Here is a 26655-nt window from a genome sequence, read left to right on the forward strand (position 1 = left end):
TGTTGCCATCACCCAAAAAATAAATACAAAATACCATTCACTAATTTTTCTCTGTGCTGTCTGTACTTTACCATAGATAAAAAAAAAATTGTGATTTGACACTTTTCCATTTGTTTTCAAGTGACATTAATATTTTATTAAAATTACTCTCCGTGTTATAAAGTTTCTTTTATATTTATTAAAAATAAAAAATTATTCTTGTTTTAAAGTGCACAGTATTAAAACATGTTTTAAGTTTTATAGAAGAGAAATTTTGCATTGTTTTTCACAATTGTTAACAAATATTATTTATAGGTCAAAAATTATTTGCATTTTCCAACATTTCTAATTTTAGACAAGCGATGAATTTTAATTTTTTCACAAGTTGCGTATTAATTCAACTTATTGTTTCAAACTATTTAATTTCTCCATTAGTGTTTGGAGAAGTGACAAAAAAAATACAAATTTACAATAAAGATTTGGAGAATAATGAACGTTTTTATAATTTTAATGAAAGTAATTATTCGATATTAAATAAATTACATTCTACAAAAAGTGTCTATAGTGAAAAAAGTGAAAGTGATGAAAAATCTTCATGGTTTTTAAATATACCACTGTTGCCGATAATAGTTGCAACTTCGAATTCAATTCCTGATGGTTCTTGTAAAAGACAATTACGATTATATCTTGAACATTTAAAAAATGGCACATTATGGGCGACTGAAAGTAAGTATAAATTAATTTCGCTCCCATGTTATGGGTTTTTTTTACTATGAATTAATAACTGTAAATAAGTTCTCCTCTAAGCAATAATGCCAAACTGTTAATATATGGGTGGATGATCCGTAATGTGACGGTATCACATTTTAGATGTTGTACACTTGACTTCCAGTTTCGTTCTTTAGGAGGGTTTTTACGACAAACAAACAGACATACAGATGCCAAAACGTTAATATATGGGTGGAGAATCCGTAATGTGACAGTGTCACATTTCAGATGTTGTACACTTGACTTCCACTTTGTTCTGTAGGAGGATTTTTACGACAAACAAACAGACATACAGATGCCAAAACGTTAATATATGGGTGGAGGATCCGTAATGTGACAGTGTCACATTTTAGAAGTCGTACAGTTGAATTCCGGTTTCGTTCTCTAGGAGGGTTTTTACGACAAACAAACAGACATACAGATGCCAAAACGTTAATATATGGGTGGAGAATCCGTAATGTGACAGTGTCACATTTTAGAAGTCGTACAGTTGAATTCCGGTTTCGTTCTATAGGAGGGTTTTTACGACGAACAAACAGATGCCAAGACATTAATATATGGGTGGAGGATCCAAAATGTGACAGTGTCACATTTCAGATAGCGTGCATTTGACTGCCGGTTTGTACGACGGACGGACGTCAAAGCGAAACTATAAGGCTTTCAACCTTGGGCCACAATTTTATCAATAATTAACTTTTTTTAAAATAGAAATCCAAAAAACTATACCTGAATAGTCATCTTATGATTGACAAGTATACCGAATAATTGTATAGATTTAATTTTTCTATAATTACAGTGTTTGATTCGTCAGCTAAATATCCTTATGGCTTATTTGGTGGTTTAACACGACATTTAGGGAGTTTTGATCAATGTGAACGAATTCAAGCAAAAATAATAAATAATGAAAATGGAGAAATTGAGGAAATTAACAGTAGATATTGTTTGGTGGATGTAAAATTTAAAGAACAAAATGAACCAACAAATTTTACTGGAGAACACAAGATATTTTTCGAACCACAAGTTTCTGCCTGGGAGGCAATCAGAGTATTTTTAAAGTTTAACTATTTATATATCTATAAAATTTTATTTCAATTTTAATTGACAATTACATGATTTTAATTTAAGGAAAAAGGCGATTTTCGACGATATCCAAGGTACTTTTTGCAAATGGCATTATGTTTTCCCGCAAAATGCCAAACAGAAGATATTGTCGTGGCACTTAAAGAACCTCTAGATGAATTTGGCACAAAATATAATATTCAAATTGAAGCATCAATTTTACCTATATATTGCTCTTGTCTTGCTTCTAAAGAAACTGCATTTTCTAATTACGAAATAATTTTCTGGTAAAAAAATAAAACTCTTCTAAATTAATATAGTATACGCTTTTATATAAAAGTAACAAATATATAGAAATGTAAATATTTTTTTTTTGTTCAACATGCACGATAAACGCGACTTTCCGTGCAGGTACAGCCGGCGGAAAGTAGGCTTTTGCCGCCCGCTACTCTAGAATAGTAATTTTCTAGGTAATTTAAGACACATTTTTCAAGTTGAGTATTTTTAAATAATTAGTTCACCAAATTTTTAATATTTTAAAATAATTATTGAGGATGGTAATTTTGTTTTTGAATTTCAATATTGTATAGTTAAGATGATAAATAGGTGTCTCCTATTAAGTATTTCATTAACCTAATCATATCGGATAAGGTAGAAATTTAATTGACCAACAGTCAAATTTTTATTTACGAAACTCGTACAAATATTTTTCGTACATGTTATAAAATATAATAATATAAATTTCCCTCAAACATAATAAAAATATATCCAGTATCTTTAACATATCAATATTTGGTCTTTGTTTTTACACCAGTTAACTTCCTTATAGACTTCTTGTTTGTCGTGCAATTGGACAAAAAACATAGTGTGCAACACGGGCGGAAAGGTGAATTCCTCTTCTCGTGCGGCAAAATTTACACTCGGTCAGGAATTGACTACTTTCCGCCCTTGCCACACACACAATGTACTATTTCAATTTGCAGTTTAACATTCCTTTCAATATTAACTGCGGTTTTAATAAGCACCATTATTGACATAAATTCTGACAAAAAGGATGAATTATCATTATCAAAGAAATTATTATTCTGCTTTTCTGCTCGTAAAAATTGTAATGATATTTTTCAAATAAATTATGGACAACGTACATTTAACTCCATACATTATGTTCGAGTGATATTGACAGGTCTTGCAATAGCTGCTCACAGAGAAATTCAATATATGTATGCAGGAACTACAAATGGACAGTATTTTGAATGGGTAATTATAATCAATCATACAATAAATAACTTCAACACTGAGACTATTCGAAATAGATTTCAACTTTAAAGATTTGTAACTTTTTTATATATGAGGCAAAATTCCTGAAATGTCCGAACAAAAAATTAAAAGTTCTCGAATTTAATCCATACTTTTCTAAAATGTTGTTATTGTTGGTGAAAGTCTAAAAATCAATTATTATTGAATTTAATAAAATAGTTTTTGAATTACAACGTTTTTAATTTTTGACTTTTGAAAAAAAAATTTTTTTTCAATGTACAATATTTATAAGTAGAATGCATAAAAGTTAACATATATATAATGATTTTTAAAGCTTTTTTGACGAGCTACACGCTGTTAATAAAATTTTTTTTTTTAAATAACATTTGACCTTGAAATTCAAGGTCAAAATGTTAATTTACGTTTATCTCAAAATCGGATTTTTTAAAATTATTTTTAACTATCTCAATGGAAAGCTTGACTAATTTCCTACAAAACATGTAATTTTCAGAGTGGGATCTTTTAAAGTTTTTGAGTTATTAATTAATTAATTAATTAATGTTTATAACAAATGAAATATTTTACAAACGAATAAAGTTACCGTAATTCTGAAGTTAGTAATTGAAAGTTAACGTAATTCCGCATCCAACGAGCCCTATATGAAGTATTTTGGATAAGTAGATTGTTAATAAACAATTAGTTAACATTGCAATTGTTTATTAACAATCTACTTATCCAAAATACTTCATATAGGGCTCGTTGGATGCGGAATTACGTTAACTTTCAATTACTAACTTCAGAATTACGGTAACTTTATTCGTTTGTAAAATATTTCATTTGTTATAAACATTAATTAATTAATTAATTAATAACTCAAAAACTTTAAAAGATCCCACTCTGAAAATTACATGTTTTGTAGGAAATTAGTCAAGCTTTCCATTGAGATAGTCAAAAATAATTTTAAAAAATCCGATTTTGAGATAAACGTAAATTAACATTTTGACCTTGAATTTCAAGGTCAAATGTTATTTAAAAAAAAAAATTTTATTAACAGCGTGTAGCTCGTCAAAAAAGCTTTAAAAATCATTATATATATGTTAACTTTTATGCATTCTACTTATAAATATTGTACATTGAAAAAAAATTTTTTTTTCAAAAGTCAAAAATTAAAAACGTTGTAATTCAAAAACTATTTTATTAAATTCAATAATAATTGGTTTTTAGACTTTCACCAACAATAACAACATTTTAGAAAAGTATGGATTAAATTCGAGAACTTTTAATTTTTTGTTCGGACATTTCAGGAATTTTGCCTCATATGTGAAGCTCCACGACGAACGGTAACTAAGATTTAAAAAAATTTTAGGTTATGTTTTTGATTTTTTAAGTGAAAATACACAAATAAGATCAACCATTTATACCAACCATTGAAGTTTAATTCTTTATTATATCCAAAATATTTAATAAAATCTATTTTTGATTATGTCTGATTAAAAAAGAACTTTTTATTAATGTAAAACTATTACTAAATTTAACCTAAAATTTTTGAAAGCCTAGGTACCTTTTGTCCCGGAGCGTCACATATATTGAAATATTGACTTCAGTTTTCTTTTTCTTAGGAACAAAGCGAAAAAGAACATTAAAAACTTGTTTAAAATCAAAGAAGTTATTGTTTATATTGCTTTAAAATACAAAAATAATTATAAACGAAACTAAATGAACGAATATGCGTTTTAGTCACTGCTGGTATCGTCAGACGACGATGGCGTCGACGCTCAGCGCCAAACATTATTTTTCACGGGATCAAAAATACACTGTAAAATCAAGGAGTTGAATTTTAATTCCCTGTGGGATGCTATAAAAGTCCCACCCTTTTGGAGTTGAAACGAAGGGAGTTAATGCTTTACGAGTTAATTTTATGTCTAGGGAGTTAGTTTTAAGGAGTTAATTTAATTATTAACTTCCTTTTTGAGTTGATTTTTAACTCGAAAAATTTAACTCCCAGTATCCTTACAGCACCAGATATCCTAGGATATTCCAAAAACATCCCTTGGATATCCTAAGGATACTTTAAGGATATCCAAAGTAGCGGCGGTTAGGATATCCTAGGGATATCCCAGGGATATCTAAGGATGTCCCAGGAATATCCTAATCATTTTCCCGGATATTATTAGGATATCCTGTGGATATCCCTGGAATAATTAAAGATGTCCTTAGAACGTCCTAAGGATATCCACAGTATGTCTATATTATCTTAAAGGTTAGAATATCCTTGAGTCGTTCTAAAAATATCCCTAAGGTATCCATTAAACGACCCTAACATACAAATTAATTAAATAAAAATGGAAAACATATTTTTTGGATGTATTTATAATGTATTTCCAAGATATCTAAAATGTACTTTCAGTGCGTGTGTTAGAACAAAAATTTTTCATTCGGTCAATCCCATAAAAAACGAATTTAAAGTGTCGAAAATCGCATTTTTTGCTTAAATATATGCTCTAATTATCAACTTTAAGGCCCAGATTTGAAAGATGATTGACAATCACGGGAAACCTATTTGTATAAAAAAAATTGCTATCTCAAATAGTCAAAATTTGAATCATAATGATATCCTAGGGAGAGCTTAGCGATATTTCTATAATATTTTAACGATATACCAAGTTTATCCCAAGAATATCCCCACGATATCATTAGGATATCCCTAGAATATCCTCGGGATATCCTCAGTATATCCCCAGGATATCCCAAAAATATCCTACGTAACGGCGGTTTGGATGTTCTGAGGATATCCTAGGATATCCTATGGACGTTTTCAGGATATCCTTTTGTTGTGAGGGTAACGTTAACTCCCTAATTTTTTTTACAGTGTATCAAATCTTTTTTAAAAATATTTTCGGTCCAAATAAAGCCTGGAGAAATACTTTTCAAGATTTTATATGTGGATCCAAAACCTCTTTTCAAAAATGATTTGATATTTTTAATCCCGTGAAAAATAATTTTCGACGCTGAGCGTCGACGCCAACTTCATGGAGGTGACGACGGTGTCACTGGTCAACTAGACGGTAAATTAATTGAATTATTATGCAAAATAAATTAATAAATTAAATTAATAAATCTACAGGTTATGTCTAATCCAATTTTCGGATTATTTCACAATTTTCCCATTATTGTCGATGGATTCTTCGGTTTGGGAGGACTATTACTTTCTTACTCGTTATTGGAGAAATTGAATGAATCAAAACAATTAAATTACGTGCGTTTGATTTTTAATCGATTAGTAAGGTATTAACATTACTTAAATTAAAAAAATAAAACACCAAAGATTATAAGAACGTCGATAACGCGTAAGCTTGCTTTAAGATTTACAGATTTAAGATTGCAAAAGATTCCCAAAGAGAAATTTAACTTCAACTTAACACCTGAAAATCTAACTCTAATTTAGGTTATTCAAACTGACACATAATTAATAAATTTCTTTTGACCAATAAAAATTAAAATAAAAATCAAGATCACTTGAAATTTTAATTAAAATTTAGACCGAATTGAAATTTTGTATTGATTCAAATTTGAATCAAATAAAATTTAATTAACCCCTTCACTGTTACTGACCTCTATAGAGGCAAAAATAAGTCGTGCCACCAGTGTGCATGACCGCTATAGCAGCATCTTAAAAATAAAATAGTTTTACTTAATATAATATTAATGTTAATAAAAACATACAATATGGTAATATAAGATTTAAAAAAAAAAAATTTTTTTTTGCACACTGGTGGCACGGAAACACGATTTTTGCTTCACAGCGAAGGGGTTAAATTCAAATTTTGATGAATTAAAATTTGAAAGATTCAAATTTGGATAAATTTAATTTTGTATTTGAGTCAGAAGGCAAGCATTTTGAAGTCGATGAGTCCCCTGTTAGAAGGCAACCAAACATACACCACAGTGATCAAGGCAAAGTGTGAAGTGATAAAGTAGAATTAAATAATTTTTCACTAAGAAAAATAATATGTTGAGTTCACTCTAAATAATTTTAGATTGACAAAACAATATGTGGCGTCACAAGATTCGTTATTAAAAAAAAAAAAAAAATACGGAATTAGAGAATTTACATTGGACCTAAATTTCGAATCGGGTTGTCACAAATTAAGCTTCACCTGCCCTTATAATCCTTGAAGTGTGACGTAATTATATTTGTGAACATATTTATTTTTGGATTTTATTTAATATTTTTTTTTTCCGACAAATTAATATTTTACACGGAAAAATTATTGAGGCAATTTTTAATGACAAAATTGCCGCAAGCTTATGCGTTATCTGCGATGAGCACTGATCTGCTGTATAAATTAAAAAGATACATAAGCGACATTATAGATAAACCGAGAAAATTAAAGAAAATTATTTTGTCTCGAGAAATCTTTGTAAAAAGTTTAACCAATATTTAGTAGAAAATATTAATAGAAAATACAAAAATACATTTTTTTAAAAATAATTTCTATTGTCAAAAAAATATACAAATTTCTGTCAATTGAAAGTTTCAATATTTGTTTGTAATATGAATTAATTAATAAATTTATAATCAAAAAATTTTTTCAGTAATAATTTTCAATAAAAATCAATTAACAATTAAATGATGTAGGGGAGAGTGGGGCAAAATCGGGTACCTTTTTAGAATTCTCGGTTTACAAAGAATCTATCAAATAAATTAGTTCAAATCTCGTTGAAAATTCTTCCTTGAACATTAGAGAATGCAAAAATAAGGTCGATTGCATGAAAAAAAATTTTTTGATCAATTTAAACCAGGTTTTTCAAAAAAATGCAAAGTACTCGGTTTTGCCCCGATGGTGGTGCAAAATCGGGTACTATCAAATAAATATATAAATCACGGAATATTCTTTAACTTTTTGCTGAATTATTATTATATATCACTTACATTATAGAAAATAATTAATATTCAATAAATTTAATCTAAATATATTATATTAATAATGAATAACAGCAGTGAAATCTTTTAAAACGAAATTTTTCATATTTTTATTAATTTTTTATCGTTTATTTATCGATATGGTAAATAATTGATATATCGAAAGTTAAACATCGATTTCGAAACATACATGTCGATTATTTTGAGATAAAATTGAAATATGTATAGTGTAATGCATTTAAATATATCCGATTTTGCCCCACCGTTTGGTACCCGGTTTTGCCCCGCACTGCATATTTTAACAAAATGTAAAATTCTCAGCTTATTGTTAATAACACTAGTTTACAAATTTTCAAAAAAATTTTGCCGGAGAATCTTGACAAATCCTGGACGCCAAATGTTTTGTGCAACACTTGTAAATCCCTCAACTAATGAACTCTGCGAAAAACAGGATTTTCGTTTGCTTTTGGCAGATTTTGTATTCAGGTTGCAAACTGTCACGGTAGCACGTACTATTAGAATATTGTTAACAGTTGTGACTGTGTAAACAAAATCATTAAGTATTCACGGGAAGAAGATTTTTAGTGAATCTCACTATCACATATTAATTAAGTGAAATTTACTTCACGTCTTAAAAGTAACACAATTCATAGATCTCAGATTTACTATTCGTTAAGTACATCTGACAAACTTCTAGTTAACTAAACCATTTGATTAGTAAGTCAAAGAGCGACAAAAATTTTTTGTAATTGTCACTCAGCTTGTAGTGACATCCACTAAAATCTTTTCTAAGTGACTGTAAAGGTAAAAAATATTATAATGTAACGTAGAAACGAAAATACTGAAAATATGCGAAAAAATCAAATTTCCACATTTTTACTAAAACGCTTATAACTTTCATATTTTTTAACCGAATTTGTTGAATGACCACTCATTTTCATCGTAATAGATTAGACTTTAATGATTAATAATTAATCAGGTCATAAAAAAATTTATTTTAGCGCAATCAATAGTGGAATCCAGCATTTATTTCAAATTTTTGTAAATTTGAAGCAAAATTTTCGATATATTCATTAATATAGTTTAAGGGGATTACTTACAAATTACCTTTAATTTAAGACAAAAAAAATTAAACTCCGTCCACTGAGAACAAAAACTAGGGGTACCTGGTTTGACCCGCCTGCCCGGTTTTGCCCCACTCTCCCCTAGTATAAAAATTTTTTTATCCGTTAAACGATTTTTGAATCTATTCGGATTTTTGCACAAGTAAATTATTTTTGTCATTTATGAACTTTTTAATTTGTACGGCAGTAATGTAAATTATTATTTTATATAAATTATTTTATATTAACATTTAATTCGACAGATTGTTACCACTTTATATGTTTGTGACATTTGGATATGCAACGATATTTCATCGACTTGGTTCTGGACCATATTGGGAAATTAGTGTTGGACTTAATCGAGATTCATGTTCCTCTTATTGGTGGGCGAATTTGTTTTTCATCAATAATTATTTTGGTGGAGAGAACAAGGTACGAAAAAAAGTTTTTAAAATATTATTTTGTAATGTTAACGATGCATTTTTTTTACAATATTATTTTACTTTTGTTTAGTGTGTGATTCAGTCCTGGTATTTAGCAGTAGATTTCCAATGCTTTTTATTTGGATTATTGTTAATTACTGCATTCAACAAAATGTCTCGTAAAATTGGTTATATATTTTTATGTTGCATCTTCATTTTTTCTGCTGCATTGCCTGTTTACTTTACATATAAAAATGATGCAGATCCACTATTTATCTCCTATGTAAAGTAAGAAATGATTTTAAGCTTATTTCTTTTGTGGATATGAATTTTTTTTTATCGAACTTAAATTTTGAATTTTATTTTTATATATCGATAAAATATACTTCTATTATTTATATGAGGCAAAATTTCTAAAATGTTCGAGTTAAAAAGTTTGAAGTTATTAAATTCAGGCAGAATTTCGCCAAAATGTTATCATTGTTATTGGAAGTCTAAATATTTAACATTATTGAATTTGATAACCAGGATTGCGACAAAAAATTTCCAGTTAGAATTTAAATTTTTTACCTGACCCGAATGAAAATATTTCAAGAGGTTTTCAATTATAAAAAATTAGGACAATAATTTTTTCTGATTTTCCTAAACCGTGTGACAATCATGATATATTTTTAGATTTTTGAAATTTTAATTTTTTTGAAAATTTATTTTTTTCAAGTTATAATATTTATAAAAAGAAATTCGTAAATGTTAGCATGTATATATAATGATTTTTAAAATTTATAGTGTAAGAAAAACGGAAGAAATGGATTATTTTCTGAATTATTACGTTAAAACTCATTTGCGTTTGGCTGCCTATGTTACTGGATTAATTATCGGGGCTCTTATCTATGACCATAAAAATGTTAATTGGCGCCTATCAAAGGTAAAATCAATAATTAATTTGATTTATCATAATCATAATAATAATTCTAAGTTTAAAAAAACTGAAATGTTTAAACATTTCTTCAAAAAAAAACTGAAATTTCTTCTAAATTCATAAAAATTTTTAAAATTAAAAATCAGAAACATTTTCTAATATCCAAAACAAGTCAAACATTTTCTAAATTTAAAAAAACTAAAATTTTATCTAACTTAAAAAAAACTCAAAAATATTTAAAGTACAAAAAAATAACAGTCTATAACTATAACTATAACTATTTTTTAAATTTGTTATATTTTTCACAGATTTGGTCACAATTTTTATATCTTACTGCAATTTTCTTAGCTTTTTTTACAATGTGGAGTGGAACATTTTTCATGAATCCAAATTTGAAAATCAATGCTTTCTCAAAAGCTCTTTATGCAAGTCTTCAGAGACCAATTTTTGCATTCAGTATTTGTGCTATTCCTCTTCTATTTACAATTGGAAACGGTTTAGGTTGAATGTGAAATTTTATGAAAATAAATAAATTGTAGGGGAATAGTGTCAGGATTGGACACAGTTTTGGTTTTTTGTTTATAAATATTTTGTTTAGATAAATTCAGTCAATTGTGGTATATGGGTGGAAAGATCTACAAAAGAGGAACACTTTTGCTGTGGACCGTAAATTAATTGGTCCAAAATTAAAAAAGTTATAAACATTTAAAAAAAAAAATCTAGTCAGGGTTTGACTCTTTTTGAAAATCGAAACGCATTATTGGTAAAAACGTAAAATAACATTTGTAATGATTTTTATTCTTATTTTTTCATGTTTATCTTTACTTATTGTTTACAAATTGTAAAGCTTTATGGTTTTAAAAAAGGAATGAACTCAAATTACAAAAAATTACGCTTTATTGTTCCAAATAACTCAATGAAATGATGAACAAAATTTATACAATTTAAGTATTATTTTTCTAATATCTTTGGCACAATTTTGCACTGAAATATCAATAAAATAAAATTTATTTATAAATTGTGTCAAATTCATAATTAATATGGGTGTCCAACCCTAACTAGAAGCATCATTTTCGAATTGTGCTAACCATAACCAGACATGTGTCGCGATTCGATTTTTCACTTTTTTTCTTCTTAAATTATGTACCCCACAATACATTCAATAAGCTTATCTTGCCGAATTCTTGCTTTTTTACAAATTTTTATGTTTATTCACAAGTCAAACAAAACTTTTTTTGTCTCTTCGATTGCACCGAAGTCACAGGAGACGCTACTTTTGATTCTCAAAAAATGTAATGCCACAAAAAGTTAGGTTACACTACTAGAAGATTCGTCACGTACGCACACAGGTGGCGCTAGTGTTCTTTTTTTAAAAAAAGCCAAGTGTCCAACCCTGACACTATTCCCCTACATCGAATTTACAGGGGGTATAAGCTGTGAAATAACTAAAATTTCTTTATTAACATTGCAGATTTTTATTACAAAATTCTTAATGCAAGATGGTTGCAACCTATATCAAAAATTTCTTATTCAATTTATCTAACTCATTATGCACAATTTCTTTATGAAATTGGAACTACAAAAACAGCATTTGCATTTTCATTTTATAATGCAGTAAGTTATCTTTAATTTTCAATAACTAACACTTTTTGAACATAAATTTTATTAGGACTTGTTTTTTTCATAGGTGAATTACACTATAAAAGATTTTATTTTTTCAATACTCTTGGGATTATTTTTTGCTATTGTAATTGAATTTCCATTTAGAAACGTCGGCGACATAATTTTAAAAAGGAAGACAATTTTACAACGAAAAGAGTAATAAAATTATTTTTATATTTAATTTTTAAATACAAATTTGATTGAAAATATTTTTTATTTTTATTTCTAGATCATCAAAAAAGGAGGAATAAACATTATATATTACTGGAATTTTAAAGAATATAAATAATTTAAATTGAAATTGCATATTTTCGTTACATTTAGTATATTTTTAATCTAATAACTATTTAATTGATGTATCTGAAATTGAAAAAAAAACACAAAATATGAATGTAAAAGGTCAAAAGTTCATTTTTCAATCGTACAATTCTATTGTGATAGAAAACGGCGACAACAATAATTATTAAAAAATGATAATTAATGGTAATAAAATTTTTTTCATTCTTATTTGAAGGTGACAAAATAGTAGTCAAGATTTAAAGCTCACAATATTAAAACATGTTTTAACATAGAATGAAACTTTCTATTTTTTAAATATGATTATTCCAAATTGCGTGTAATTTAAAATTACTCATATTTCATATAGTTTCTCCATAATTTTTAAAACGATATGAATTTCTCTTCGTTCACAACCTGCGGTTTGCTACAATTTTTTGTTCTAAACTATCTAATTTCTCCATTAGTATTTGGAGAAGTAACAAAACAAATACAATGTTACGATAAAGATTTACAGAATAATAAATATTTAAACAATTTAAGTGAAAGTAATTATTTAATATTAAATGAATCAAATTTTACGCAAAGTGTCTATAGTGAAAAAAATGAAACTAATGAAAAGTCTCCTTGGTTTTTAAATATACCACTATTGCCAGTAATAGTTGCAACTTCGAATTCAATTCCTGAAGGTTCTTGTAAAACACAACTACTATTGTATCTTAATCATTTAAAAAATGGAACTTTATGGGCAACTGAAAGTAAGTATCCTTAAAAAATTTTTCTCATTTTCTGAGTAGAAAAATTAGGATTTTATAAAATTGTTTCTAAACTTTTCATTATCTACTTTGATTGGATATATATATATATATATATATGAAACGTTCTCTTTAGTGTTTGATTCGTCAGCTAAATATCCTTATGGCTTATTTGGTGGTTTAACACGACATTTGGGAAGTTTTGATCAGTGTGATCGAATACAGACAAAAATAATGAATAAGAATGATGGAGAAATTGAGGAAATACGTGGCAGATATTGTTTGGTTGATGTAAAATTTAAAGAAGAAAATGAACCAACAAATTCTATTGGAGAGCACAAGATATTTTTTGATCCACAAGTTTCTGCCTGGGAAGCAATCAGAGTATTTTTTAAGTTTTAATATTTATTTATAATTTTATAAGCTGTTGCGTGAAAATTCGTGATTAAAATTAAGTAATTTATACAATTTCTAATCTTAGGTGAATCAAAAAATTTATTTCTGAAAAAAATTGCAGATTTTAGAAATTATTAATATGGGGGCATTATGATTTTACTCATTTCCATCACAAACGTGAAATTTTTTAAGAATAAATTTTTTGATAAACATTAATTTATTCTGGCATATGACAACGAATTCTTATACTATTTTTGAGTTTTCCACAAAACCTGGGGATAAAATTTACATATGAAATCACAACAATCACATAACCTTAAAACATTGTCATTTCGGAACGCATAAATATGTTCTAAAAATCATTAATTAGAATATTCATTTCATGGAATTTCATTTCTCATAATTATTTTTGAGCCAAATTTTTATTTGTTCGAATTAGTATTTAATAGAATTTTCATTAAAACGATTTCCTATATTACAGAATTTTTATTTGTCAGAATTTTTATTTGCTCGAATTTTCATTTAACATAATAGGCATTTTAAACAATTTTTATTGCGTAGAATTTATTGCATAGAATTTTCTTTCAGATGAATTTTCATTTATTCGAATTATTATTTGATATAATTTCCATATAACCGATTCTTCATACTACATAATTTTTACTTAACTGAAAAATCATTTAACAGAATTTCTAATTGATAGAATTTTCATTTATCCGAAATTGCAAATGACTGAACAAACAATGGACAGAAAGATTTCGGCGCGATTTTTAAAATCAACCAATCACAATTTAATGGATAATTTTTGATAGGTTGATTTTAAAATCGCGCCGAAATCTTTCTGTCGATTGTTTGTTCGGCCTTTTTTAATTTCGGACAAATGACAATTCTATCAATTAGAAATTCTGGAAAAATCGGTTATATGGAAATTATATCAAATAATAATTCGAACAAATGAAAATTCGGCTCAAAAATAATTATGACAAAAGAAAGAGGCGCATGATTTTTCTCAAAAATTAAAAAGTTCGGAATTTTAATTGATCGAATTACTTTAAGTCGATATTTTATTTGGTCGAAATTCTAAAAGAACGACAGTTATGAAAGTCGACATTTTATTTAGTCGATATTTTATTTGGTCGAAATTCTAAATGATCGACATTTAATGTGGTCGATATTTTATTTGTTCGATATTCTAAATGATAAAAAATTTAGAAGCATCAAATTTTATATTCATCGAAATGTAATTTGGTCGATATTTTAAAAGCTCGACATTTTTTTTAGATATACGAGTTTCCTCTCTATGTTGTTATTATTATTTACATCAATAATTTCAAATTTCCCGCAAAATTTCAATGTACTTTACCGACAAACTACATAGAAAGGAAACTCGTATAGCTAAAAAAGTGTCGAGCTTTTAAAATATCGACCAAATTAAATTTCGATGGATATAAAATTCGATGCTTCTAAATTTCTATCATTTAGAATATCGAACAAATAAAATGTCGACCTTCATAAATGTCTATCATATTGACTAAATAAAATATCGACCACTTTAAATATCGATCATTTAGAATTTCGTTCAAATAAAATATCGACTTAATGTAATTCGATCAAATAAATTTTCGACCTTTTTAATTTTTGGGAAAAATTATGCGCCTCAAAAGAAATTCCATAAAATGAAAATTCTAACTAATTATTTTTAGAACATATTCATGCGTCCCGTCATTTGAATGGAAATTTCTAACGTAAAGTTATTAATGAATGAAACCACATAAATATTAATGCTTGAAAGATTTTGAGGTCATTGATTACAAATATACAAAATTTAATGAATCATTGGTTTATTTTGAGCTGCAACAAAAATGAGTCCAGGTTTTTTTTTGTGATTGATGAATCTATTTGAAAAAAATTTGTATTCTCATTAAATATAATTATTACGATTTTCCTTGATGCAGTGATTATTTTAGGAAAAAGGCGATTTTCGACGTTACATAAGATACTTTTTGCAAATGGCATTATGTTTTCCTGCAAAATGCAAAACAGAGGATATTGTGGCAGCACTAAAAGAACCCCTAGATGAATTTGGTAAAAAATACAATATTCAAGTCACAGCATCAATTTTACCACTACATTGTTCTTCTACTACTTCAAAGGGAGCCGCTTTTTCTAATTACGAGACAATTTTCTGGTAACGATCGGGTTATTACATTATTAATATTATAATTATTATTATTATTATTATTTTTACATACTTAAGTACATTATGTAAATTAATATTTTTTTTATTAAGAAGCAATATAATTAACAAAAAAAAATAAATTCAATAGTGAATATAGTTTTATATTGCTTTATTAACGTTTTCTTATTATTAAGCATTTTATATAAGCGCGCTTTTTTCGACCTATAAGAGAGTTGTCGTAGCGCAAGCGCAGTAGCGTTTAGGTTGGGTCATTGGCAACTCTGTGTTTCGGGGGTTCCCGTGTATATAAATTGAACATTCATTTTTCATTGTACATGTGAAAATGACAAAAAATTCTTATTAAAAATCTTTTTTTTTCAATTTTTAGTTTAACATTCTTTTTAATATTTACTGTCATCATAATAAGTACAATAATGGATATTAATTCTGACAAAAAGGGAGCAATTTCTTTACCAAAAGAATTATTAAACTGCTTTTCTGCTCGTGAAAACTGGAATAAAATTTTTAATATAACTTATGCACATCCTGCATTTGAGTGCATATATTTTATTCGAGTATTAATGGCAGGTCTTACAGTTATTGCTCACAGACAATTGCAATATATGTATGCAGGAAATATAAGTGGACGATATTTGGAATGGGTAATGAAACAATAATTTAATTAAATGTGACGCGCTTCAAAGAAAGGTATCAAAGAAGCAAAAAATTATAGTTTATGTTTTAAAATTTTTAAGTTTAAAAATTGATTTTGATTTTACATAAATAAAAAGGAACTTTTAATCTAAATTATCATAAACATAACCTATAGTTCGTTTGCTTCTAAGGTCCCTTTGTTCAGAGCGCGTCACAAATTATTAACCTAATTAATAAATTAATAAAACTAATTAAATTTAATATCAATATACAGGTTTTATCTAATCCCACTTTTGGATTAGCTCACAATTTTTCCGTTATTGTAGATGCATTCTTCGGTGTGGGAGGACTTTTACTTTCTTATTCATTATTGGAAATACTGAATAAATCACAAAAATTAGATTACATGCGTTTGATTTTAAATCGATTAATGAGGTATTGCATAATTTATACAATAAAAAGAAATCCAAAAAATAAAACACGTTTTTTATCATGATAATGTAATTTATTATGTTTTATATCAATTATTTTATATTGATAATTAATTTCACAGAATACTACCACTTTATATGTTCGTAACATTTGGATATGCAACAATTTTTCATCGAATTGGTTCTGGACCATTTTGGGAATCTCGTGTTGGATTTAATCGAGATTCTTGTTCTTCAAATTGGTGGACAAATTTGTTTCTCATCAATAATTATTTTGGTGGTAACAACAAGGTAGAAAAAAAATTAAATTCATATTTTACAATATTGTTATCAATCCATTATTTACATATTATTTTTCTCTTGTTCAGTGCGTGGCTCAGTCGTGGTATTTAGCTGTTGATTTTCAATGTTATTTATTTGGATTAATATTAATTACTGCATTTAACAAAATGTCTCGTAAAATTGGTTACATATTTTTATGTTGCATCTTAATTATTTCTACTGCATTAACTTTTTATTTTACTTATAAAAACAATGCAGATCCCGTATTTACCTCCTATGTAAGGTAAGAGACTAATTTTATCGCAACTTCTTATTTAGATATTAATAATTTTTTTTGACGCTGTTAAAAATTTGAGTTTAGTTTTTATTTGTATAAAAGATATTACTCTTATTAAGTATTAGTTTTAATTATTATAATAATTATTATATATTTAACTTTCTTTATAGAACGAGAAGAATAGAAGAAATTGATTATTTTCTTAATTATTATCTTAAGACTCATTTGCGTTTGGCTGCCTATGTTACTGGATTAATTTGTGGAGCTTTTATGTTTGATTGTAAAAACGCTGAATGGCGTCTCTCAAAGGTAAAAGAAATAAGAAATTTTTATTATAGGCTTAAGGAAGCTCTCCGGCGCCAGTGGAGCTCAATAACAACCTGTTCTCTATACATATAAGAATAACTTCTCCCTCAAAAGAAATAGTTGAGAACATTTTCCTGTTTCCCTTTGCCTCTGTCAAGTGCAGAAGTGCAAAATTTGTAATTGTGCGCAGCTTTTTAAGATACGGCAACAGTGTAGAACGGCTGACTATAAACAGCTGACACAAGTTGGTTCATCGCAAGAAGAACATAACCTATTTTTTATGTTTTAATTTCGCGCTACCATGCGCGCGTTTCATACGAACAGTGCGGTGTTGCCAAGACCCGACAGGTTGTGTTTCTCCTATTTGTCAGTTCACTAGAAAATCACTTGAATTTCGATTTTCAGATTACTGTTATTAAAAATTGAACATCGTTACCCCTATAAAATTTTATTTACTTTTATTTCTCTAATTCGCCCCTACAATGAACTAGTTTTTGAGAAAAAGTTATCACGTACTTTCGGAGAAAATAAATAAAATCTGTCATTTTCAACGTTCAAGTTAGAAATCCTATGTTAAATATTACAACTTTGAAGTTAAATATCTCAATTTTTAACAACGCAAGCGATATTGAAATTTTTACCACGCATACAGGATATAAAAATTAGCATTTGCTCAAAGTTTTAGAAAAATCTATCACAAATCGATTTGCCGGAGAACTTCCTTAAAGCAGGATTCCAGGATTAAAACACAACTACTATAAAACTGAATCCAAAAAATACTATTAGCCTTTTTAATAATATAGGGTCAGCCAGGGTAAATCCGAACACGGGGTAAATCCGAACGCTAATTATTTCAGCTTAATTAAAATTTTAAAAAATAAGTTATAGACCTGAGAATTTTTACCTCAGATCCTCTTGAAGAGATTCTAAGTATTATCCCATTTTTCGTTTGTTAATTAGCAACAGCATAAACAAAGATAACGAGTATTGCAAAAAAGATTGAAAATCAAAGATGACACTCTTTCAGTATTTTGTCTCGTATTTGAAGAAAAAGAAGCTAAAAATTCATTTTATTATTTATAATTGTTTGTTATGAATACTAGAACAGAAACTATTTTTCATTTTTGCCTTCTGTCAAATTTTATTAATAATATCAGACCGTTCGTATTTACCCCGGAAATTTGGAAAATCGGGGTAAATCCGAACGGTATTTTCAATCATTTTTTCTTATATCAGAGCCACACAAAATTGTTTTTATTTCATTACACTATTATTTTTTAACATTATAAAAGTACATAGAAAAAAGTTTTTCTTTCTATATGTATCCTCGTTAGTAATTAATAAGCAGAAACTTAATCTCTGTTTTCTCGAAGGAGTGTTCCACTTTTTTTGCCAAATGGTTTGTTGAAAAAAGTTTTTCAGGATCTTAATAAAATTTGGAATTCTAGGGTTTTTGGGGGTCGCTGATTACCAATTTGAAGTAAGTTTTTCAAAATTCAAAATGGCGGATCCAATATGGCGGACGAGAATTAAAAAATTCATTGGATTCGCTCGAAAATTGTTACTCGGGGGGTTTCAGGGTCGCTGATTACGAATTTGGAGTTAGAAAATTTGATCATTTTTAAAAATAAGTTTTAGGAAAGTCCGACATTTTGAATTTAAAAAATTTGACTTTTATTTTTGTATTTACATTCAATCACTCTAAAATACTTTCTGTACCAAGTTTTGCAAAAATCCGTTATGATTTGATAAAGTTATTGAAGGTTTTAATTGTGTAATGCATTTTAATTTTTAACCTGTTTGATTTTTGTATTTATATATGATGCATTATTACATAATAGGTTTATTATCGTATTTTTTTTGAGTTTTTATATAAGTTTAACAATTGCAATACTTTAAATTTATTTTCCCTAAGATTTTTCTGAAATACAGTGGCGTTCGTATTTACCCCGGTATTTTAGGAAAGTTGCAAAGTATAGAGGTAAATATGAACGCTAAGTTTCCTGCGATTGTAATTTATCAAACATTTTTGCCACCCCATAAAATTGTTCTAGGGAAGTAAAGTAACAACTTCATGCATCAGAATACCGGAAGTATTGTCTTTAAAAAGAAAAAACTTATGTTATTGTTTAAACTTACTAAAAGCGTTCGGATTTACCCCGGCTGACACTAATTCAAAAAATACTATTAGTAATAATAATAATAACTCTTATGTTTATAGTCGGTTTAATTTTCACAGGTTTGGTCGCAAATTTTTTATCTTACTGCGATTTTATTAGCTTATACTACAATGTGGAGTGGAACCTTATTTATGAATCCAAATTTGAAAATCACTGCTTTATCAAAAGCTCTTTACGCAAGTCTTCATAGACCAATTTTCGCATTCAGTATTTGTGCTATGCCTCTTCTATTTACAATTGGACACGGTTTGGGTATGAAAATAAATAAATTTTTTTGAGTATTCAGAGTTTTACATAAAAAAAATTTTAGTTATTTAAACTCTGTAAACTCAAAAATATTATATCATAAATATATTTCATATATTTTAAACTATGAGACCGTTTTCATCGTGTGGATAAATTTAATCCTCCGAGAGGTTAGTAGATATATTCTGCATCTGCGCAGAAGCTGTATATACAAACATTCTGCGCAGACGCAGAATATATCTATTGTCTTTAACCACTTGGAGGATTAAATTTATCCACACGGTGAAAACGGTCTCTATATTATATATAATTACCAAAATCTTTTCATCATTGTAGATTTTTATAAAAAAATAATAAATGCAAGATGGTTGCAACCAATATCAAGAATTTCTTATGCAATTTTTCTTACTCATGGCGTGTTAATTCTTTATGAACTTGGTACTATAAAAACACCAATTACATTTTCCTTTTACAATGGAGTAAGTCGAATTATTATTCACGCAAAAAAATCTTCACCTAGAACAGCGATATATTTCACTAAAACAATGAAAGTTTTCGCTATTCTAGAAAAATATATGATCGCTGTTCAAGGTGAAGATTTTATTGCGTGTTGATATAGATTCAAAAACAAAATTTTTTTTAAACTTTTTATTTTATTAATAACAATTTTCATTTCACAGTTTAGATATACTGTAGGGGATTTTATTTTCACTATGCTCTTGGGATTATTCTTTGCTATTCTAATTGAATTTCCATTTAGAAACGTTGGATACATAATTTTGAAAAAGCAGACAATTGTTATAGAACAAAAACAGTAATGAATTATGCATTTTCACATTATATTTTTTAATTTCATTAAGCCTAATTTTAATTAAATTTTATTTTCAGATCATCAAATATCAAAAGAAAGGCGGATTAATCATTAACAGTTCCTAATCAAATAATTCAGAATATTACAATTAATATAATGTTAATCATTCCGACGACCCTGTAAGGATATTAAAGAGTATTTAAATTATTCAATTTCTAACAATTCTTTTTCTGTACAATTTTTTTAATTCCTCAACAAGATATGAAAAAAATAAAATTTTAATTCCTTTCTATGATAGCCAAAATTTCTGTCGTCGATGAAAATAGAAAGGGATTCAAATTGACAACACAAAAAATTGCTTCCAAATTTGGGAATAAAAATTATGTGAACAAAAAGGTAATTCAAAAGGATTTAATTTTTAAGTTGATATGATGATGTTTTTAAAAATCTATACGATTGATTGTTCAGAAAAAAACCTTGAAAGTGAGTAAAATCTAAACAATGATATAAAAGTAGCTAAAACTTATTATTCAGGGGTTTTGAGGGTCTCTGATTACGAGTCAGAAACTAGTTTTTGAAAATTCAATATGGCGGACGACTATTTTTAAAATTCATCTAATTCACTTTAAATTCGCTATTCGGGGGTTTTCGGGGTCACTGATTGCAAGTGCGATGTTAGTTTTTTGAAATTCAAAATGGCGGATCCAATATGGCAAAAGACTTTTATGACAGATTATATGACATCGCCATTTCCCACTTGGAAAGATTCCCCGGAAAGTGCCCCCAGGAGGTTCTATCAGAATTCCACCGGAACTTCCAACGTAATTACGCCGGAATTCCATCGGAGTTCCAAAGAATTTCCAATGGGATTCCGACGGAATTCCGATTAATTTTTTTTCAAAATTTTTAGAGTCCTAATTCTGTAGGAATTCCGTCAGAATTCCATCGGAATCCCATCGGAAATTCTTTGGAACTCCGATGGAATTCCGACGGAATTACGTTAGAAGTTCCGGCGGAATTCTCATGGAACCTCCAGGAGGCACTTTCCGGGGAATCTTTCCAAGTGGGTTGGCAAAAACATAAAACTAGAACGATTTTAAAAATAATCGTCCGCCATATTCAATTTTCAAAAACTAGTTTTTCGGATTCGTAATCAGAGACCCTCAAAACCACTGAATAATAAGTTTTAGCTAGTTTTATATTATTATTTATAGATTTTACTCACTTTCAAGGTTTTCGAATTTTCTCCTTATTTTTCAACTTTAATCTTTAATTTTCAAAAAATCTATCCATTTGTTTGAATTTTGCCATTAAGATTTTTCGTTCAGGATGTCAAAAACTACAAATGTGCAAAATTACAAAAAATTTTACCAAAACCATTTTCAAGAAATGATCCAGAATGTGGGATCATTTTTTGATACCTGAATTGGTATCAAAGTAAAACTGTCATGGCTGGCATGCTCTTATTGACAAGTTTATTAATTAATTTATTCACTGCACTGAATATTCAGATATTAAAAATACTTTTATTATGAATTTTAAGAAAGAGAGAAGCGAAAACTTATAAATTGCGAGCAATTAAATAAGAAAAAATTTATTTCGAAATAAAATCAAATACACTAACCTTTATTTATGTTTATCACATAAGATTTAAGTTAAGTTCACAATCACAACACTTGAAAATTTTTAATTATTTTTATGGTTCAAATAATTATCAATAATTTATTTATTATAAATGAACAAAATTTAAGTAATGCACGCTTGATAAATATTTCTAATGCGTTGTCAATTAATGCAATTAATAATTTCCTATTACACAATATCATAATCGACATATATGACATTTGTAAACAAACAGGGTTGGGAAACTAGAGCCCAAAATATATTAGTCCAAAGCGAATTTCAATCCTACCCAACTCTGCTTTGGACGAAAATATTTTGGGCTCTAGTTTCCCAACCCTGTTTGTTTACAAATGTCATATATGTCGATTATGATATTGTGTAATAGGAAATTATTAATTGCATTAATTGACAACGCATTAGAAATATTTATCAAGCGTGCATTACTTAAATTTTGTTCATTTATAATAAATAAATTATTGATAATTATTTGAACCATAAAAATAATTAAAAATTTTCAAGTGTTGTGATTGTGAACTTAACTTAAATCTTATGTGATAAACATAAATAAAGGTTAGTGTATTTGATTTTATTTCGAAATAAATTTTTTCTTATTTAATTGCTCGCAATTTATAAGTTTTCGCTTCTCTCTTTCTTAAAATTCATAATAAAAGTATTTTTAATATCTGAATATTCAGTGCAGTGAATAAATTAATTAATAAACTTGTCAATAAGAGCATGCCAGCCATGACAGTTATACTTTGATACCAATTCAGGTATCAAAAAATGATCCCATATTCTGAATCATTTCTTGAAAATGATCCAAATATTTGGATCAATTTGATACCTTATATCGAATCAAAACGTTGCATTCCAAAATGATACCATCAAGTTTACAGTGGCAGCAATGCACGGTAAAAGAAAATTCATTGTGACAACCACAACTTCAATTCTAGAACAGACAAATTGTAAAAACTGTGCTGTAAACAAAAAAAAACAGTGTTTTCAACAGGCAGGTTTAGGCAAATTACAAAACAATCTGTGTTTTTTCTCAACAAATTTTCGCGTGTGCTGAAAAATTTTGTTTTTTTCACAAGTCCGATTTGTGTATTTCTCAAAATAAGCTGTTTTGTACTCTCTAAATCTGAATTAGTAAAAATATTTACCAATTTGAATTAGTGAATCACTTTTTGCTTCTGAATTAGTAAAAAGTGAGTCACAAATTTAAATTAGTAAACATTTTTACTAATTCAGATTTAGAGAGTAGAGACAACAACTGCAGTTTGTAGATAGGAGCAGAAATTTTTTTCCTTGTGAAAAATAATAAAAATTGCGACAGAAGTTTAAATTTTTGTTTTTAAAAATTTCGAATTTTATTTTTAAAAAAATTATTAAATGAATTAATTGTTTTTTAATTACCTAATAAATATTAATAGTATTAAATATTAATAATTTCATAAGCAAAAAAAAAAAAATGAAAAATCCACAAATTTTAGAAACAAGACAACTGTGACACTATACAAAACTTTAAATTAATTTCATCATAATAATATATGTAAAAAAAATGACAAATCTCTAATATGCATCAACTTAGATTTCCTAATCTAAACGCATGTAATCTTGACTCATTTGTCTAGCACACTTTATTTTCTATTCCGATTTTTCGCAACATCAAACTCGAATTTGAAGCGAACTCTTCCTCTTTCTTTCTCACTTACTCGTTCACTATTTTTTTTTCTCATTGTCTCAATCATGAAGGGTAGTGGGACGCTACTTTTGTGAGAGATGAGAGAAAGAGGGAGCAAGTGAAGATGGTCGAAAACGGATATCGCGTCTCATACGCGGGAGTCGCTCTGGTACTTTTGAAGGCATCGCATCTTTGAGGAATTCTTGGGACAATTATTTAATCTTAGGTACGGACTATCAAAAGTCTTCTTACATATATATTTATCTCTCTCTCTTTCTCTCTCACTCTCTCTTATTTTTAGTGACGTGTACACGTGTGACATTGCGCAAAAAAAAAAAAAAAAAATTCAATTTTGGCTTTCATTAGCCATGCATGTTGATTGACCCTTGACACGAAATCAATTACAAAATTAAAGTGACGTCGCGTTTATTGTAAGACCCAAACGGATGTGTGCTAATCGCAATTGCCATTGATCGGGGCTATTGATAATCATATACTGCTTCCTCAATTGGCTTCTTCATCTAAATCAAAATAAAAGTTAAATTAGTGCCTAATTTTTTTTTTTTTCTTTTTTTTCCAAAAAATGCTTTTCACATTTTCACAAATTTTGCTTCATATAACATCGTAATTGTGCCTGTGTAAAAATCACTAGTGTTCAAAATGAAACAATTTTTTACATTCATTAGTGTTCTTTTAATTTGTTTATGTTTATTAATTACCTATGTTTTTATAAAAAGTTTTTTTCTTTTAATCAATAGATTTTGTTATTCACGAAGAAAAGTTAATTTATTGACAAAAAATAAATCATTTTCGTAGATAATAAACTTTTTTCTATATAAATTAACAAAAAAAAAAAAATTATTGTTATTGCCAATTAGGAGATTTACGATTAATTTAAAAAAAATATATATATCACTGTGACAAATATGAAATCAAATAGTGTTTTTGTTTAACAAAAAGTGAAGAATCGATTTTCGCAAAATTGATTTTCAATTAAGTGAACTTGCAATAAAACAGTTTAGAAAGGTTACGTTTCAAAAAATAGTAAAAAATTATTCAGTGAAATAGTAAAAATCTAAAGTTTTTTTGAAAACTATTTTTACAAACCTATTTTTCATAACGAACATCACTAATGTGTTTACTTTTACTTTAAAAAAAAGTGCGTTTAGTTATATTTCTATTACTGATTTGGATGATTTGTTTTTCGTCACTAATTATTTTTAAACTCCTTTTACAATACTAACTTATTTAATAAATAAATAAATTATTTTTCTCTTGATTTTATATTCTCAAATAGAATAATGTTCAATTTTTCCTCTCACTTCTTTTTTATAAACACTATTAGTTTTTGAAAATAATTAATATTTCAGAATAATCAATTTTTGAGATTGCAATTTTTATTATTTCTGTGTGTAAAGAATTTTTTTTTTTTTTTTTTTAATAAATTGTGAAAATTCAAGTGTTTGGTGACCCATTGCGTAAGTCACGTGACCGAAAATAAATTGGAGTAGACAATGTCTGAAGAGGACAAAGACGAGATACGGATAATTATATTTTGTAACTGATATTGCCGATTTAAAACAGTGTCTGGCAGCTAAATTTGGCGGTCTCTGGCCCCAATTGCATTGCGTTCGTTAACTTGTTGCGTAACATAAAACCATTGGCGTACATTGAGACAACAAAAATTTTCTATCTATGTTATTCAATTGTTTTTTTTCTCTCTCTCTCTCTTTATTACACAAAAAGGACAATTTTTGCATCCGTTACGTAACCTTTTGAACTTTATAGAAACGATACAAAGAAAAATATTTGTCATTCATAACAAAACATTTTCGGTTATGAGAATTTTCTTTCTATCAGAACAAAAAAAATTTTTTAATTTTTTCCCCCTATCAAATTTTTGTCCAGCTAAAACAGTTTAATAAATTAAAAATAAAAAGTAAACAAGAAAAAAAGTGCAAGTTTTTAATAAAAAAAATTCCAATTCTAAAATAAATCGAAACGATTTTAAAAAATAAATATTATCATTAATTCGAAAAAAGTGTGTATAAAATAAATCTTTAAAAAATAGTTATTAGAAAAAAAAAATTTATTCGATCTTAGTAAAAAGAAACTTTTTTTTTTTATAAAAAAATGAATAAAATTCTTTTATTTCAAAATAGCTTTTGAATTTCTTTTTCTATCAACATTTTTGTATTTTCATATTTTTTTTTTAGAATCAAAATTTGTTGTATTTTGTAATTATTAAATCTTGATATTTAATTTATCATCAATATTGATTTCGATACAAAGAATGAGTTGAGAAATTTTTTTTCTTTTTTTTTTTATGTAAAAAAAAAATATTATGTTTGGTGCGCGTATATTATGGCGAGTTGGCTGGGAGCTATGACTCAGAAACTAAAAGCGTTAGCATATCTCAAATAACTTGTTGCCGCTTTTAAGTGTCTGGCATGACACTGAAC

At 27.4% G+C, this 26655-nt stretch overlaps 2 protein-coding genes across 8 annotated transcripts in view; both read left to right on the top strand.

Moving 5' to 3' along the window:
- The first annotated feature begins 276 nt into the window (after positions 1 to 276).
- LOC127285102 (O-acyltransferase like protein-like) lies at positions 277 to 21093 on the top strand. 4 transcript variants are annotated; one of them, XM_051310942.1, is made up of 12 exons: positions 277 to 705; positions 1544 to 1791; positions 1873 to 2093; positions 2790 to 3063; positions 6188 to 6348; positions 9354 to 9522; positions 9604 to 9800; positions 10299 to 10437; positions 10740 to 10932; positions 11903 to 12045; positions 12119 to 12249; positions 12323 to 12708. In XM_051310942.1, exons 1-12 carry the CDS (start codon positions 342 to 344, stop codon positions 12342 to 12344), a joined length of 2262 nt encoding a protein of 753 aa, XP_051166899.1. In that variant the 5' UTR covers positions 277 to 341; the 3' UTR covers positions 12345 to 12708. The 4 variants fall into 4 exon arrangements, with proteins under 4 accessions (XP_051166899.1, XP_051166891.1, XP_051166883.1 ...); XM_051310934.1 differs by lacking the exons at positions 1873 to 2093; positions 2790 to 3063; positions 6188 to 6348; ... (5 more) ...; positions 12119 to 12249; positions 12323 to 12708 and adding exons at positions 15488 to 15708; positions 16088 to 16361; positions 16628 to 16788; ... (5 more) ...; positions 20756 to 20889; positions 20964 to 21093 and having other exon boundaries at positions 301 to 705; XM_051310926.1 differs by lacking the exons at positions 1544 to 1791; positions 1873 to 2093; positions 2790 to 3063; ... (6 more) ...; positions 12119 to 12249; positions 12323 to 12708 and adding exons at positions 13261 to 13508; positions 15488 to 15708; positions 16088 to 16361; ... (6 more) ...; positions 20756 to 20889; positions 20964 to 21093 and having other exon boundaries at positions 303 to 705.
- Positions 21094 to 24257: 3164 nt separating this feature from the next.
- Positions 24258 to 26655, top strand: part of LOC127285160 (uncharacterized) — a 32994-nt gene continuing 30596 nt past the window's right edge. For 2 of the 4 annotated variants that reach the window (XM_051311044.1, XM_051311017.1), the window contains exon 1: positions 24258 to 24419. The gene's annotated coding sequence lies outside the window, so the exon portion shown is untranslated. Of the gene's footprint in view, positions 24420 to 24491; positions 24625 to 26655 lie in introns of those variants that run through there. The other 2 variants (XM_051311036.1, XM_051311026.1) reach the window with 2 other exon arrangements.

Source organism: Leptopilina boulardi, unplaced genomic scaffold, assembly GCF_019393585.1.
Source record: "Leptopilina boulardi isolate dan_hultmark-lab unplaced genomic scaffold, ZJU_Lbou_2.1 LbouV2_121, whole genome shotgun sequence".
Taxonomy (NCBI): Eukaryota; Metazoa; Arthropoda; class Insecta; order Hymenoptera; family Figitidae; genus Leptopilina; species Leptopilina boulardi.